Source organism: Schistocerca americana, chromosome X, assembly GCF_021461395.2.
Source record: "Schistocerca americana isolate TAMUIC-IGC-003095 chromosome X, iqSchAmer2.1, whole genome shotgun sequence".
Lineage (NCBI taxonomy): Eukaryota > Metazoa > Arthropoda > Insecta > Orthoptera > Acrididae > Schistocerca > Schistocerca americana.
The window spans coordinates 246,445,442-246,462,955 of record NC_060130.1 but is presented as its reverse complement, the minus strand read 5'-3'; the positions used below and the strand labels follow the sequence as shown (position 1 = coordinate 246,462,955).

The following is a 17,514-nucleotide window of genomic DNA, read 5'->3' as shown; positions in this document are numbered from 1 at the left end:
GCTCCCACACCGCACAGCAATATTCCAGAAGACAACGGGCTAGCGCAGTGTAGGCAGCCTCTTTAGTAGACCTGTTGCATTTACTAACTATTCTGCCAATAAATCACAGACTTGGGCTCGCCCTTCCTCACAACATTATCTATGTGATAGTTCCAATTCATTTACTGTAATTGTAATCAAATGGCTCTGAGCACTATGGGACTTAACATCTGAGGTCATCAGTCCCCTAGAGCACAGAACTACTTAAACCTAACCTACCTAAGGACATCACACACATCCATGCCCGAGGCAGGATTCGAACCTGCAACCGCAGCGGTCGCGCGGTTCCAGACTGAAGCGCTTAGAACCGCTCGGCCACCAGCGGCCAGCGTAATTGTAATCCGTAAGTATTTAGTTGAATTCACAGCCGTCAGATTTGTGTCAGTTATTGTGTAACCGAACTTCAAATGGCTCTGAGCACTATGGGACTTAACATCTGTGGTCATCAGTCCCCTAGAACTTAGAACTACTTAAACCTAACTAACCTAAGGACATCACACACATCCATGCCCGAGGCAGGATTCGAACCTGCGACCGTAGCAGTCGCGCGGTTCCGGACTGAGCGCCTAGAACCGCTAGACCACCGCGGCCGGCAACCGAACTTCAGCGGATTCATTTTAGTACTCACGGGGATGATGATTTCACGCTTTTCATTATTTACAGTTAACTGCCACTTTTCACACCATACAGGCATCTCGTCTAAATCGTTCTACAGTCGGTTTTGATATTCTGATGACTTTACAAGACGGTAAATGACAACATCATCTGCAAACAATCTAAGAGAGCTGTTTAGATTGTCTTCTAACTCGTTTATGTAGGTTAGGAGCAGTAGAGGTCTTATAACACTTCATGGGGAACGTCAAACATTACTCTGTTTTATTCGATGACTGTCCGTCAATTACTACGAATTGTGACCTTTCTAGCAGGAAATCACGAATTAAGTCGCGCAGCTGAGACAATACTCCGCAGGCACGAAATCCGATTAAAATCGCTTGTGAGGAACGGTGTCAAAATCCTTCTGAAAATCTAAAAATATAGAATCAATTTGAGATCCTCGGTCGATAAATTTAATCACTTCGTGAAAATAAAGAGCTGGTTATGTTTCACAATAACGATATTTTTCTGCATTCTGCAGCTGTTGGCTATTGGTCAATAAATCGTTTTGTTCGAGGTAATTCATAATGTTCAATCACAGTATACGTTCCAAGATCCTACTGGAAATCGACATTAGTGATATGGATCTGGAATTCAGCGGGTTAGTCCTATTTTCTTTCTGATGTGATCTGTGCAACTTTCCAGTCTTTAGGCAGGGATCGTTCGACGAGCGAACGGTTGTAAATGATTGCTAAGTATGGATCTATCTTATCAGCGTACTCTGCGTGGAACCTCAATGGTATACAGTCTTGACTGGAGGCGTGGCCTTTATTAAATAATTTAAGCTCCTTCGTTACACTGAGGTTATCTACGACTAAGTTACTCATTTTTGTGGTGAGTATACCGTGGACATTCCCGTCTCCCAGAATAATGGCAAGCATACGGTCCTGGGCCTACCGACACACTAGCATCCGATCGCTCGTTCATTGGTGCTTTAAATCACCCGATCTTAAGCCCACTGAAAATGCTAAAGGCTTCTTGAAATTACTGCAACCAGTCGCCTTTGGTTTTGTTCTTCAGTTTTTATTATCCCATTAACGGTTTCGAACAACCTAGCGAGTCATCATCAGATTGTACATATTTATTGATTTGCTGCAGCAGTGTGGGAGTCATGTAGCTGTGGCAAAATGTATAGATGTAACATGTAAGCACTGAGTGTAGCGAGAATTATTCACAATATGAGATCGATTTTATTGCGTTACTTACAGTTATTACCGTCACTGAAAAACATTCATTGTTTTCCAGAAATGTCCACGGTATACTCACCACAAAACTGTGTGCACCAACAACCAACCAATGGATACTAACAACTGCAAGTAACGCAAGAAAATCGTTCTCATAGTGTGAATAATTCTCGCCACACTCACTGCTTACATGTTCCGTTTATACATCTTGACACAGCTACATGACTCCCACACAGCTGCAAACAATTAGTAAATATGTAGCATCTGATGATGAATCGTAGGCGTTCGAATCCGATAGCGGGATAGCAAAAATTGGACAACAAAGCAAAAGTCGACTGGTTGCACTAATTTCAAGAAACCTTTATTCATCAAAGTCGCAGTGATCCTCATCCACAATGGATAAAAGTTTTATACATGGGACTGTTTGGAACAGCGGTTTAAAGGGAGCAATCAACATCCCCATAATTCGGTAGCTCGTCATGATCTAATCATCAATGCGTGTCTTTCGCTGGGTATGACATGCATGGAGAAACTTGTGGACACACTGCCTAGCCGAACTGAGGTCATTGTAAGAGCTAGAGACGATGTTACACGATGTTAGAGTTATGGCTCCTGGGGGTAACCAATTTTTTCTGATATGTGATTTTATCTTCGGTGTGATTATATAATGTATATTATGGTGTGTGTGTTTGTGTGTGTGTGTGTGTGTGTGTGTGTGCGTGTGTGTGTGTGTGTGACAGAAGTAACTGAAGCGAAACACTTGTGTCTCTCTTTCATTAGCAACAACGGACTATACAAGGGAAAAGTACAACTGATAAGTAGTAAGTTTTCTTGCTTCCTTCTCGTTTCCATCGCATCGCTTCTCTAGTTCTTTGTATACCACGAGCACTCTTCTCCTGTAAAGATCTCATTAAATGTATGAAATGCGTCGCTCTCCTTGCCTGTTTCCTTTTTAGGCAAGAGTGAGCGAGGCCACATAGCGGTTAACTCGACGACGCATTCTCAAGAGACCATTCAGCCTTAGATTTCTCCCGACTTCCCTAAATTACAGGAACGTCCCTACGAAAGGCGGCTGTCAGTTCTTCTCAGAACTCGAAATTTTCAGTTTCTTGCGGGCACATACTGTCGGAAAGGCAAATCTTAGCAAAGAGAGGACACTGGTAGCCATTTGCTGCAATGTTGAGCTCCTATCCAAATACTAACATTCCGTCTTCTATGTACTGCTCAGCCGATGGCGCTAACGCATAATTAGGGCAGTGTCGCTAGCAAGTTTTAATCCTCCAGACAGAGTTTTCATAACCTGTATTCGGCGGGCGAGGAGACGGCGGGGTTAAGTTTCTCATCACCAGACTGTGCAACAACACGAGGTTCCGGGTTCGATTCCCGGCCGGGACGAGGTTCAAATGGCTCTAAGCACTATGGGACTTAACATCTGAGGTCATCAGTCTCCTAGACTTAGAACTACTTAAACCTAACTAACATAAGGACATCACACACAGCCATGCCCAGGCAGGATTCGAACCTGCGATCGTAGCAGCAGCGCGGTTTCGGACTGAAGCGCCTAGAACCGCTCGGCCACCGGGACGAGGATTTTCTTCTCTCGACACTGGTGTGTATGTGTTTTCCTCATCATCACTGCATCATCATAGACGCTTAAGTCACCGAAGTGGCACCAAACAAAAAGACGGGCGAACATCCCAGATAGGACTCCTTACCAATAAAGCCATACGCACATATCAGTGCACCAGCGCGCTGGACTAAATTTCAGACGTCCCCGCAATGTCTCATGGAGTGATGCCATGTGACTCGGTCGATGATGATCCATCAGCGGGATCCGTTAGTATCGCTGCCCCTCTTGACACGACTCGGGAAGAGTGGATTACTGCTCACACCAGCTTTCAGCATTTTCGTTTCTTTCATGTCATATGCATCAGTTGCAACACTAAAACAGCGTTGCACCACATTATCACCCATTACAGCCATTCACATAGCATAGATACACGCCAGACATGATAACTTGTTGGGCCGAGGCATCGGCAAACAGCCTTCAATAGATCCCTGTTCAGGACAGCAATGCGGGATTCCTGCATTATTCCTGACGCTTGTTGCCAGAGTATGAAACACATTTTCACCGGAACACTATTGTCACATTGCCCGCAGGCCACCTTAGAAACACATTCACGCCTGGCATCACAAATAAAGCTTCTTAGTACCGTTGGTCCGGGATGCAAACTCCATTTGGCCTCTCCTGTCTTTCCGTGGTTTCGTGCCCTCAAATTTCACATGATTCCGCGGCTGCTTCCTTCTCAGTCCTTTCTTAACTGGGCTGTTACTTCTTTTCCAATGAATTCAACGTCATCGGGATGTTAAATTCCAATATTTCTTTCTTTCTTGATAATTCTTTCCAGTGATTGGCGATGTTTCTCTGTCACGACAAACATTCCAACAGTGTTACACACGCAAGTTGCTGTCTTGCCTCGGTTTCTACAAACTACACTCTTAGAGACGGAGTTCCGTGATACACCGAGCAACAATGAAGTTATTTGTGACAGATACATCAGCCAACTATAGGCCGTCCTTGAACAGTATGTTCTCCGTTTTGCACGTCCTACCTAGGAATAGTGGTCACGATGGTTTCGAAATACGTGATATACAATACTAGTGGGGATAAACGTTGTCACAAAGACTGATAGTTCAATAAACAAGTACGCTAACAAAAGATCTCTTTTTGAATATTGTGGTTTTCACAACTCTCACTTCATTTCTCTTACGATTTTATTTTCATAGACGTTAATATGTGGCTATGGTTTGCTTATGACAGTAGTTATATCCCAGGCAATTTCTTATACGTCCTGGCAAGCCATATTATTCACTGGCACACTGGCATATATTAACTTTATTATCTGCCTTGGTGATATTCTGGAGTTTTACAATGGCTCGGTTACATTCGATAGGAAACCCGAGATATATCTGAATTAGCGACAATAGCTTGAAAAGAATGGAGACGGAAGCAGACCGATTTGTGGCCACAGACAGGCCGCTGCGGCCTTCACAGCAGACCAGTGTCCTTGGCCACACCCACGGTTCATGACATTCTCCGTAGCCACTGGTCGTGCTTTCTAAAATTCTGCTCCGCCAGAAATCTGTCTGTCCATCAGCATGTCGGGAGGGTGTCCGGATCTGGACATGACAGGCACCGTTACTACCATAGTAGCAGGCTGGTTTCATTATTATACGAACCACTACCATTTTCCATAAAAGAAGACACATAAGTTCGCCTTAAAAAGCTTGTCCTGAGGATGTAGACAACGAGGTTATACAGTGACAAGTCCCATTCGCTCCTGTAAGCGCGTGTGGCAGTGGTTTCTTTAGTCGTTTAGGTGGGCGTGTATGCTGATTTGTGCATCAGCTGCGCATCTGCACAGACAAGGGAGCGTTATAGGCATCCTGCGTGCGACGTTAGATGAACAGTGCTCTCCAACTTTCTTTTTAAAACATCCCGTCGACAGAGGAGTTATTATGGAGGAAGCGCTAGATCAGCTAGACAGATACCAAGCATTCGTCTCAAGCAATTTAGTAAACCCGAGGAAAACTTAAATCGGAATCCCAATTCAACAACCCTGGCTCCTCCAGAGCTCAGCGCTGATAACACAATAGTAAATATCAGGAATACACGTTCAACGACTTAGCAACTGCCTATTATTGTTCTCAGAATCTCATAAACTAATTCACGTTTCAGACTGAATTCTGTGCTACAGAATGAGAATCATTCTAAAACCCGATCCTAAAATTTCGCTATGGCTGGAAAAAGTTCCTGCAAGAACGGGACCAACTGAAGAGAATCGTTCAATGTGACAGAAGTGCAACGCTTCCGCAAATTGCTGGAGATTTCAGTGCTGGGCCATCAACAAGTGTCAGCGTGCGAAGAATTCAACGAAACATCATCGACATGGGCTTTCGGAGTCGAAGGCCCACTCACCTGCCCTTGACGACTGCACGGCACAGAGCTTTACGCCTCGCCTGAGCCCGTCAACACCGACACTGGACAGTTGATGACTGGAAACTTGTTGACTCGTCGGACGAGTCTCGTTTCACACTGTATCGAGCGGATAGAAGTGTACGGGCATGGAGACGACCTCATGAATCCATGGACCTTGCATGTCAGCAGGGGACTGTTCAAGCTGGTGGAGGCTCTCTAATGGTGTGGGGCGTGTGCAGTTGGAGTGATATGGGACCCCTAACTCTGACAGGTGGCTACGTACGTAAGGATACTGTCTGACCACCTGCATCCCTTCATGTCCATTGTGCATCCCGAAGGACTTGTGCAATTCCAGCAGGACATTACGACGCCCCACACGTCCATAATTGCTACAGAGTGGCTCAAGGAACACTCTTCTGAGTTTAAACACTTCCGCTAACCACCAAACTCCCCAGACATGAACATTATTGAGCATATCTGGGATGCCTTGCAACGTGCTGTTTAGAAGAGATCTCCCCCCCTCGTACTCTTACGGATTTATGGACAGCCCTGCAGGATTCATGGTGTCAGTTTCCTCCCGCACTACTTCAGACATTAGTCGAGTCTATGCCATGTCGTGCTGCGGCACTTCGGCGTGCTCGCGGGGGCCTTACACGATATTAGGCAGGTGTACCAGTTTCTTTGGCTCATGAGTGTAAATCGTACACCATATTGAAACTTCCTGGCAGATTAAAACTGCGTGCCGGACCGAGACTTGAACTCGGGACCTTTGCCTCTCGCGGGCAAGTGCTCTACCAACTGAGCTACCCAAGCACGACTCACGCCCTGACCTCACAGCTTTAATTCCGCCAGTACCTCGTCTCCTACCTCCTAGTTGCTCGAAAGGCAAAGGCCCCGAGTTCGAGTCTCGGTCCAGCACGCAGTTTTAATCTGCCAGGAAGTTTCATATCAGCGCACAATCCGCTGTAGAATGAAAATTTAATTCTTGTACACCATATTAATCAGCAAATTCCAAACAATATTTCTGCATAAAGAAAAGAAAAATTAAATTATTTTAACAAAATAGCCCTTAAGACGAATGAACATGCATCGACGCACTTCTTAGCAAGTTTTGACTTAAGACTGACACCATAGCCGAAATGGCGATCGTAAATCAATAAATCCAGTTAACAAAAGTCGTTTCTAAAATATTGAAGGGCTGTGGATGCAAATAAATAAAATATAATCGAAAAAAGGAGGTTCTCAGTTTGTTGTCGATTTTTAAAAAAGTGTTTTCACAAGATGCATCGCTCCGCTCTACCGCAGTCAATTAAGACGGCGCGTGAGGTCGGCGCCGCGTGTGATTATCAGAGAAGGTAAACACGGGAATGGCGGGCTTTATTATTAAGCGGCAGACGCGGATACACTGTTACGTCAGGACGGCCGCTGCGCCCCAAGGTCACGCACGGACTCCGACCTGCCGGCTGCAGCTTTCCTTTCGCGTCGGCCGCTCCCTTTTTTATTCCCCCTCCCCTTACCTTGCCGCAGTTCCTCCACGTAAATGCCAGATCAAGGTCTCCGGAGGCGGAGGCGAGGTTTTTGTGTTGCGAAATGGAGAGCACTGCAATGACAGGACAAAATTCGTGTAACAATCACGGCCAAGTGTCTCCAAAAATTATACATACCGCTCAACGGGCTATGACTGCGCAGATGTTGTTCAGTTGTTTGCATCAAATCGAGACAGGTCAGTGCGTTACCTACACGCAGGCCCAATAGAGAGTGTAGGGCGAGGGACACATCCTCTGATTGAAGCTCTGGGTTCTGGACTGCAGCAAAGGTCCAGGACATGACGCAAGGACACATTTAAATTCTTTTAAAGTATGAATGTAAAAGATACAAATTTAAATTACAGAAGTTTCAATTTATGGCGAGAAGAATAGCATCTTCTGTGTTACAAAGAAGAAAGGATACATAACAACTGGTATTCAGTTACGTAATGCGGATTTCCTTCATTTTTTAAATCATTCTACCTTTCATATATCGATATCGATGCCGTGTGTCGGAACAAAGGAAGGAGGGAAAACCGCTCTTTTGTGCCGTGCCGAGTTTCCTTATTGCATTACCTGCTGTATTCGACATTATGTTACCATGTCTGAGACGTATTGTATTTCCATTGTTGGTGTAGTCCGAATTTGATTTACCAACAAAAAGGCAAGGTACGTTGTGCCACGAGCTTGATGAACTGCAATGTGTATAGGACGGTTACGTTCATTTAATGCGTTGTGCAGTAAGTATATTATGTGTTGCAGTGCATAAGAATTTTTACATCGCTAAATCATAAATCATAAATGCTTTACTAATGTGTGAGTTGTTTGCTGTGTCGTGCTCAGGTGACGCGTTCAGTAACAAAACAGCGCTTTTATCGAAATGATGGTTTCATAGTCCACTTATAGGCCCTCAAAAAACTGACGAGTATATGGAGTACTTTTCGTAGTCAAGTCAGAGGGCTTGAGGAGAACCATCTCAGGACCCAACATGGCCATTCATACGCCAGTCTACATGCCATGTTTGACAGCGGGTGGTAGATGAATCGCACTTTCCATCTCAGAAGTTGTGAAGACTTTCAGCGTTTTAAGATACACTGCTTCACGTGCGTGCTGAGAGTATTGTACTGACCAACAATCCATACTGTGGAATTCAAATGATGATCTCTGTTACTTCACGGTTGTAATCAACGACAACAAGAAAAAAATTGCCCCGAGTGATTGCCACATAACACACAAACGTTTTGCCGCGCGGGATTAGCTGAGCGGCCTGGGGCGCTACAATCATGGACTGTGCGGCTGGTCCCGGCGGAGGTTCGAGTCCTCCCTCGGGCATGGGTGTGTGTGTTTGTCCTTAGGATAATTTAGGTTAAGTAGTGTGTAAGCTTAAGGACTGATGACCTTATCAGTTAAGTCCCATAAGATTTCACACACGTTTGAACATTTGAACACAAAGGTTTTATTTATTTATGTATTATTTTCAGTCCCATGGGTCCATTGTAAGAATGATGCGTGATGACGGAACTACGTCTACATCTATACTCTGCAAGTTACCTTATGGTGTGTGACTGAGGGTACTTTGTACACCACTGTCACTCCTCCTCTTTCCTGTTCTAGTCGCGAATGGTTCGCTGGAAGAGTATACCTCTACAATAAGCGGTTAATCATGAACCATGGACCTTGCCGCCGGCCGGTGTGGCCGTGCGGTTAAAGGCGCTTCAGTCTGGAACCGCGTGACCGCTACGGTCGCAAGTTCGAATCCTGCCTCGGGCATGGATGTGTGTGATGTCCTTAGGTTAGTTAGGTTTAATTAGTTCTCAGTTCTAGGCGACTGATGACCTCAGAAGTTAAGTCGCATAGTGCTCAGAGCCATTTTTGAACCATGGAGCTTGCCGTGGCGGGGTGACTTGCTTGCCTCAGCGATACGGATAGTCGTACCGTAGGTGCAACCGCAATGGGTGGGTGTCTCTTGAGAGGCCAGACTAACGTGTGGTTCCTGAAGAGGAGCAGCAGCCTTTTCAGTAGTTGCCGAGGCAACAGTCTGGATGACTGATCTGGCCTTGTAACATCAGCCAACATCACCTTGCTGTGGGTGGAACTGCGATCAGCTGAAAGCAATGGGAAACTGCAGCCGCAATTTCTTCCAATAGCATGCAGTTCTAATGTATGGTTAAATGATAATGGCATCCTCCCGGTTTAATATTCCGGAGGTAAAATAGTGCTCCATTCGTATCTGCAGGCGGGGACTACCCGGGAAGATGCCATCAGGCGAAATGATACTGACATTCTGCGGGTCTGAGCGTGGAATGTTAGATCCCTTAATCGAGCAGGCAGGTAGAAAATTTAAAAAAGAAAACGGAGAGGTTGAATTTAGATATAGTGGCAATTAGCGAAGTTCATTGGCAGGAGGACCAGGACTTCTGGTCTTGTGAGTAAAGCGTTACGAATACAAAACCATGTAAGGATAATGCAGGAGTAGGTCTAATAATGAATAAGAAAATAGAAATGCAGGTAAGACACTATGAACAGCATAGTGAAAGCATGATCGTAGCCAAAATAGACACAAAGCCAACACCAGCCACAGTAACACAAGTTTATATGGCAATTAGCCCTGCAGATGATAAAGAGATTGAAGAAATGTATGATGAGATAAAGGAAAGTATTCAGATAGTTAAGGGAAGCAAAATTTTAATTGCGATAAGGGGCTGAAATTCCATAGTAGGAAAAGGAAAAAAAGGAATAATAGCAGGTGAATATGGTCTGGAGGAAAGGATGGAAAGAAGAAGTCACCTGGTAGAATTTTGCGAAGAACACAATTTAGTTATAGCTGACATCTGGTTTATGAATCATGAAAGAAGGTTGTGTACGTGGAAGAGGGCTGGAGACACCGGAAGGTTTCAGTTTGATTATATGACCGTAAGACGGAGATTTCGGAGCCATATTTTTAACTGCAAGATAATTCCAGTGGCGGACGTTGACTCTGACCACAATTTATTGTTATAAAGTGTAGATTAAAACTGAAGAAATCGTAACAAAGTAGAAAATTAAGGAGATGGGACCTCGATAAATTGAAAGAACCAGAGGTTTAACTGATGAAAGGAGAAAATATAGTAATGCAGCAATTGAAGCAGACTAAATGGAATACAAACGTCTAAAAAATGAGGGTGACAGGAAGTGCAAAATGGCTAAGCAGGAATAGCTAGAGGACAAATGAAAGGAGATGGAAGCACGTGTCTCCTGGAGAAAGATCAATACCGCCTCTAGGAAAATTAAAGAGAAGCTGCTATACGAATATCAAGAGCTCAGATGGAAAACTAGAACTAAGCAAAGACTGGAAAGCTGAAAGTTGGAAGGAGAATACGGAGGGGCTGTACAACAGGAATAGACTTGAAGGCAATATTACAGAAGGAGAAGAGGACGTAGATGAAGATGAGATAAGAAATATGATACTGCAAGAAGCTTTTGACAGAGCACTGAAAGTTATAGGTCTAAACTAGGCCCCTTGAGTAGATGACATTCTATCAGAAATACTGATAACCTTGGGGGCGCCGGCCATAACAAAAGTATTCCATCAGGTGTGCAACATGATGAGACAGACGAAATACCCTGAGACTTCAAGATGAGTGTAACAATTCTAATTCCAAAGAAAGCAGGTGCTGACAGATGTGAAAGTTATTGAACTATTACTTTAAAAGTCATTGTTACAAGAAACTAACATGAATTCTTTAAAGGAAAACGAAAAACAAACGGGTAGGAGCCGAACTCAGGCAAGAACGCTTTGGATTCCGGAGAAATATAGGAACGGGCGAGTCAGTACTGACCCTACGATTTCTCTTCGAAGATAGGTTAGGGAAAGGCAAACCTATGTTGACTTCATCTATGTTAACATCATTTGTAGACTTAGAGGAAGCTTTTCACAATGTTGACTGGAACACTCTCTTTGAAATTCTAAGGGCAGTAAAGATAAAAAACACGGATCAAAACGTTATTTACAACTTGAACAGATATCAGACGGCAGTTGTGAGTATCGAGAGGCATGAAAGGGAAGCAGCGATTGAGAACAGAGTGAGGCAGGGTTTTAGCCTATTGCCGATTTTATTCAATCTGAACATTGAACAAGCAGTACAGGAAACCAAAGAAAATCTTGGAATAAGAATTTAAAGTTCAGGAAGAAGAAATAAAAAGTTTGAGGTTTGCCGACGACGTTGTACGCGTAATTCTGTCAAAGACAGCAGAGGACTTGCAAGAGCAGTTGAACAGAATGGACTGCGTCTTGAAAGGAGGATATAAGATGAACATCAACAAAAGCAAACACATGGTACTGGAATGTAGTCGAATTAAATCAAGCGGAGCCGAGGGAATTAGATTAGGAAACGAGACACTAAAAGTAGCAGATGAGTTTTGCTATTTGGGCAGTAAAATAACTGATTACGGCCGAAGTAGAGACATAGACTGGCAATGCCAAGAAAATAGTTTCTGAAGAAGAGAAATTTGATAACATTGAATAAAGATTTAACTGTTAGGTGGTATTTTCTGAATGTATTCGTATGGAGTGTAGCCTTGTATTTTCCTGAAACGATTTGTGAAAACCACAGGAAACGCAAATCTAAATGACAGAACCACGCAGTAGGTATCCTGAATTCTACGCGATTTAGTAAGTTACAATTGCAAAAATCACAGTAAAACGTGTCTCTTGAAGTGAACAGAAAAAATTTAACGTGAAAAAAGCCTTCAACGTGTGCTTGAAAGTATGTAGTCCGTTTTTGATCGTATTCAATTTTTATAGTAGCAGAAGCCTGTTGAACATTTATTTTCCAGAATAATGCACTGTTTTCTGAATAATGGAGGAATATATGCTCTCAGCGTGCGGACCATTTCACTGAAGGCATGCAGCCGTGTCAATTAAATAAGCACATATTCGTAACACAAAAATACCACGACAAGGCAAATGTACTGGGATGTAAGTGTAAGTATCATAAGCTCGCTTTAAAGAATGCTCTACTGAAATTGTGAAGTAACATCGTATAAGAGCCACATGGCACGCCGGCCGTCTTGTCACGGTCCGCGCGGCTCCACCCCGTCGAAGGTTCGAGTCCTCCCTCGGGCATGGGTTTGTGTGTGGTCCTTAACGTAAGTTAGTTTAAGTTACATTAAATAGTGTGTAAGCTTAGAGACCGATGACCTTAGCAGTTTCTTCCCATAAGATCTTACCACAAATTTCCAAATTTTGGACTAAAAGTATCGCCTGTTCCCCGAACCCAGTTGCCTCAGATAATTACCACATGTGACAACACGTAGTTTTTTTATTATTATTCATCTTCATGGATGGAACCTTCCGGGTGCTCCGCTGTTTTTCATTAAGATGCTGTTACTGGATAATCCACTCAGCCTTTTACTGGCGGTATTCAATACTGATTGATTTATAAGTTACACAATTTCATCTTCAGATGTACTTGTGGCAGTCCTGCACAACCGAAACACTGAAACAGAGTAACACTACTTATTTTAGATGTGGTTACGTTTTAGATCATTTTATGTGCTTCAGTGTTTCGGTTGAGTAGGACTTGCCACAAGCACGTCTGAAGATGGAATTGCATAATTACGAAACCGATCATGTGATTTAAATGTCATAAATAGAACAGTTGAATAGATTATCTAGTAACTAAAACATCAGCCAATTAACTTGTGCAAGGCAAACCAGCGTAACAGTATCATAGGTGTCGCCGGTGGGCAATAGTGAAGAAAGCTGCGTTCAGATTCTGCAGAAGATCATAAAATATACCCTTCACAGAAGTTTCAGAAATATGATGTCCTTCACATCACTGTTCAGGCCAACACTGTAAGGGAGTGGTTTTCCATCCCTAATGTAGTTAATGAACCGCACATGTATCCATCAGGAGAGCACAGAAGTGACAATCTTCAGTGAGATACAGAACCAGATGATCCACGGGAGTTCCTGTAGTAAGATCGCTGTACGCAGATTTGCACCTGATATGCATTCGTGAAGTAGCTCATTAGAACCTAAACAACTGGAAATTTGTAGTTTCATTGGATGGGTCACGGCACAGTTAGTTTTGAACAGACAGTTGGATTTAAGGTATGATGACCTTAGGGACTGAATAGATGCTGTCATGGATGATTTATTCAAGCTTGCGGTGACTCTGTACACTTGTGAGATGTCTTCTCGTGGCTTTTAGTAGTGTGGTAGTGGCTATTAAATGACAGTTGGAAATCATTCACGTCCACCCGCAAAACCATTTGATTCTTGACCAAATTACTGTGCCTCTTACAGGACAAGGAACGCCCATGCCTGGTTTGTTGAAAATTTTGGAGAATTTCCAACAGTGGCCGATATGACCCACTCAAGTAAATATGGAGCCATGTTTGTGTACAAGATCTTCGAACAGAAAATGTGGTGTCACCGCCAGACACCACACTTGCTAGGTGGTAGCTTAAATCGGCCGCGGTCCATTTAGTACATGTCGGACCCGCGTGTCGCCACTGTGTGATCGCAGACCGAGCGCCATCACAAGGCAGGTCTCGAGATACGGAATAGCACTCGCCCCAGTTGTACGGACGACATTGCTAGCGACTATACGGACGAAGCCTTTCCTCTCATTTGCCGAGAGACAGTTAGAATAGCCTTCTGCTAAGTCCATGGCTACGACCTAGCAAGGCGCCAATTGTAACAGTGCATGTATCTTACGAGTCTCATTTGTATAGTCAAGAGAGATGTATCACAAGGAGTGATTAAAAGTTAAGTATATTCCAAAGCTACGTATTTTCTTTATAGCAGTCATAACGTATCCTGTTCCAGACTTGACGCCAGTCGGCGTGTGTGTACGCGTGCCTTTCGGCTCCCTTCTCAGTGTGGCGTAGCAAGCTTGTTACGCCACAACAGAAAATTCAAGAGTACTGTGGTAAAATATGACTCAGGTATTCCCCACATAGCTATTCGAGCGAATGCTTCTATTGCACGCCAAGTTGAAAAGCTTCGTTGAGCTGGAAGAAATACAAGCGATATTCACAGTTCCTTCCATGCCCAAAGTACTCAGTGATCTAGGTCTTCACTTACTTTTTGCTTGTGTCATCCTTTTCTTTATTGGGATGAGTATCTTGACCTTCAGCTCACGTGTGAGATGGGTTAAGGAAACACGCCTCCATCGCTGAGGTCGCTAACACACTCCTTGGCGGTTGTATTCAACTTTGGGGTAAGCCGGTTCGAAACCTGGTGATAAATGAAATTTTCACTGCCCGTATTTGGCAAACAGGAGAAGGAGAGGTGGTGATGTAAGTTCCTGACCCTGTAAGCCAGCCTTTCCGCCAATGTCCTGGATTAAATTTCAGGCCTCTCCGCAGTCTCTCATGAAGTATGGGCATGTGAACATGTTCATGGTGATCTGTCAGTTGGTTGGGGATGTTAAGTTCGGTGACCTCCTTCGTGCTATTCGAGGGGAGCAACTTATGTGCTGACATTTGGTTTCAGCCTCTTCCTCCCCTTCATCCATAACAACACAAATCCAACACCACACTGTACAAGCACCCATTATACTTACCTAAACTCTGTAGATACACATAAAACTCTCATATATCCACAATGTGCGTGGAGTAAGAACACACTTTCGGACAGGTGGCCAAACTCACCTCTCGGGATATCCCAGGCCTCTATGCCATACATTTACGAGTACATTTACATGTCAGCTCAAGAAATAATTTAGGCAGTCGCGTGGCACCATTTGTGAGAATTATGAAAAATTTTACTCTCGTGAAGTATCTAACAGCGTGGTTTTCAGATTTAGAACCAACAGTTTAAACACAGCTACATGTTTTAGAACTTAAACACGAAAATAAGTTTTTTCTCTATAGTGGCGGTCTGCAGTGATACCACAGTGTTTAAACATATCTCTACTTTTGTTGCTGTTTTGGGATTAGGGTGCAAGACAGAACGGACAGGGTACCAGTTCACTGATGATTATTGGCTCACAGCACGTACATCATATAAACAAATAACACTAATCAAAAATACAATAGCCGGCCGGTGTGGCCGTGCGGTTTAGGCGCTTCCGTCTGGAACCGCGTGACCGCTACGGTCGCAGGTTCGAATCCTGCCTCGGGCATGGATGTGTGTGATGTCCTTAGGTTAGTTAGGTTTAAGTAGTTCTAAGTTCTAGGGGACTGATGACCACAGATGTTAAGTCCCATAGTGCTCAGAGCCAAAAATAGAATAATAACAACAAAAGCAATAGAAAACTAAAAGTAAGAAATACGTGTGAATCAGAGTTGGAAAATGTATGAAGAGATCCAAAGTTTAATAATTTTATGGTTGGCTATTAGAAGCAGCTTGAAGAACTTACTGACTCCTCTTTCGTGTAAGTCGGGTAGTTCGAACAAAAAGGCGCTTGATAGTTTCTGTGTGCAGCCAAATGGACTGTTCTCTAACATGGAAAGAGGCTACACACTTCCAACTTTATGACTGTGCGAGATGGCGGAGTGTCTGTCACAATGGACTTGCATTCAGGGGACGTATGGTTGAGATCCCCGTCGGGTGACGGGCATTTAGGTTTCCTAAAGCAGAGTGAAGCTGGGGTACTTCCTTTGAAAATATATGGTCGATTTACACCACCGCCTACGTCCAATCTGATCTTGTGCTGAGTCTAATCTTCTCTTCGTTCTTCCAGTATGTGGCATATTTTCAACTACTTTATTACTTATTTTATTTCAAATTTAACTCCTGCTAAGATAAATACATTTCGAAAGTCACTTGCCTAACTGTTTCTAACTTATTAAGCACATACCCTTTTATTTCTAATTGTAAGTAGTCCCAAGCCACAAGTAAAGCGAATACATTTAGGAACTTCATTTTTTCCCTTATTTATGAACTCAGCTGTACAGTTAGCTATAAAATATAGAAATTCTAATACACCATTTTATTGCATAATTCTAGGCTGATTGTGAAGAAATCAAACGAACTGCAATCATTCTGTAACGAGCCATCGGAGATCACGAGTCTCTTGCTCCAAAATACTCAAATATCCCTGAACAACCTCTGAAATGTTGTCAATGGATTTCACGTTCACTCTGTATGAAATCGAAACTATCCTTCAATCATTCGTCATTCAAATGAGGCTGTAAAAATAAACATTTATTACGATGTAAATGTATTTATTTATTTATTTTTGTTACATAAATTCTTCTCTTAACAAGATTTGAAGGAGGCGACGTGCACTATCGTTGTCATCGGATACCCTTATTCCCTCCGTAATCAGACGACCCTGACGAGCGAGAATATCTCGTCTCACAGCCACACTACGCATCCACTTTCTAGAAGGAAAGCTGTCCTAGACGTGTCTGCAGGTTGTGCATTTAATCCAGAGATTTCTAACCGGGTCCAAGACACGGTGGCCTGGGAAAGTCCATCTGCCGACCACTCTGCGGACTGCAGCCTGCTGGGCTTCTTTATGAGCCAACTTTCCACGTAAGATAACCGCTTTCTTTCCACGCGATTTTTGCTTCGCATCGACGGAAGTAGGTGGAAAAATACGTAACATGAATATGGCTTACGGCAGTCGACTTATTTGGTGCGTAAACACATATTTACTGGAATGTATTTTTACCTCTTTTGGGAGGTATTTTCAAATAAATTTGTAAAGCAATTATTTATTTGTAGCAGTCACTTCGGAATGTTTTATACTGTTACACATTACCGAAAACACACTGACAGAAACGGTAAGTGTTACAGTACAAAGCACAAGTCCGATATTAATCAAATATTTTGGAGTATTCAATGATTAAACTTTCATTGCATTCCAAACTGGACTGGCATTCGGGAGGACTATGGTTCAGATCCCCGTCGGGTCACAGGCATTTAGATTTCCTAGACTTTTGAAATGGATTTCATTATTATATGCTTTTACGTTACTAAATGGGTTTCGTTATTATAAATTTTTAAATACGTCTGATGGTACGACGTATGTAAAATGTATAGTAATGAAATCCATTTAATAATTGTCCATAAACTCAGAAATATTGTACCAAAATTATGTACCATTTACTTAGAGATAACCTCATAATGGCAGTTCAGGTGAAATAGATCTATTGTAAAATAAAAGCAATCGAACTTAGCAGTGTTCTTGGA

The 17,514-nt window shown here is 43.2% G+C and overlaps 1 protein-coding gene across 1 annotated transcript in view; it reads left to right on the top strand.

The window, feature by feature from the left end:
- The window catches only part of LOC124555942, a 40,757-nt gene that overhangs the window by 11,429 nt on the left and 11,814 nt on the right, over positions 1–17,514 (top strand). The window contains exon 2 of the mRNA XM_047129992.1: positions 1,939–2,005. Coding sequence (XP_046985948.1) covers positions 1,939–2,005 — 67 coding nt within the window. The remainder of the gene's footprint in view (positions 1–1,938; positions 2,006–17,514) is intronic.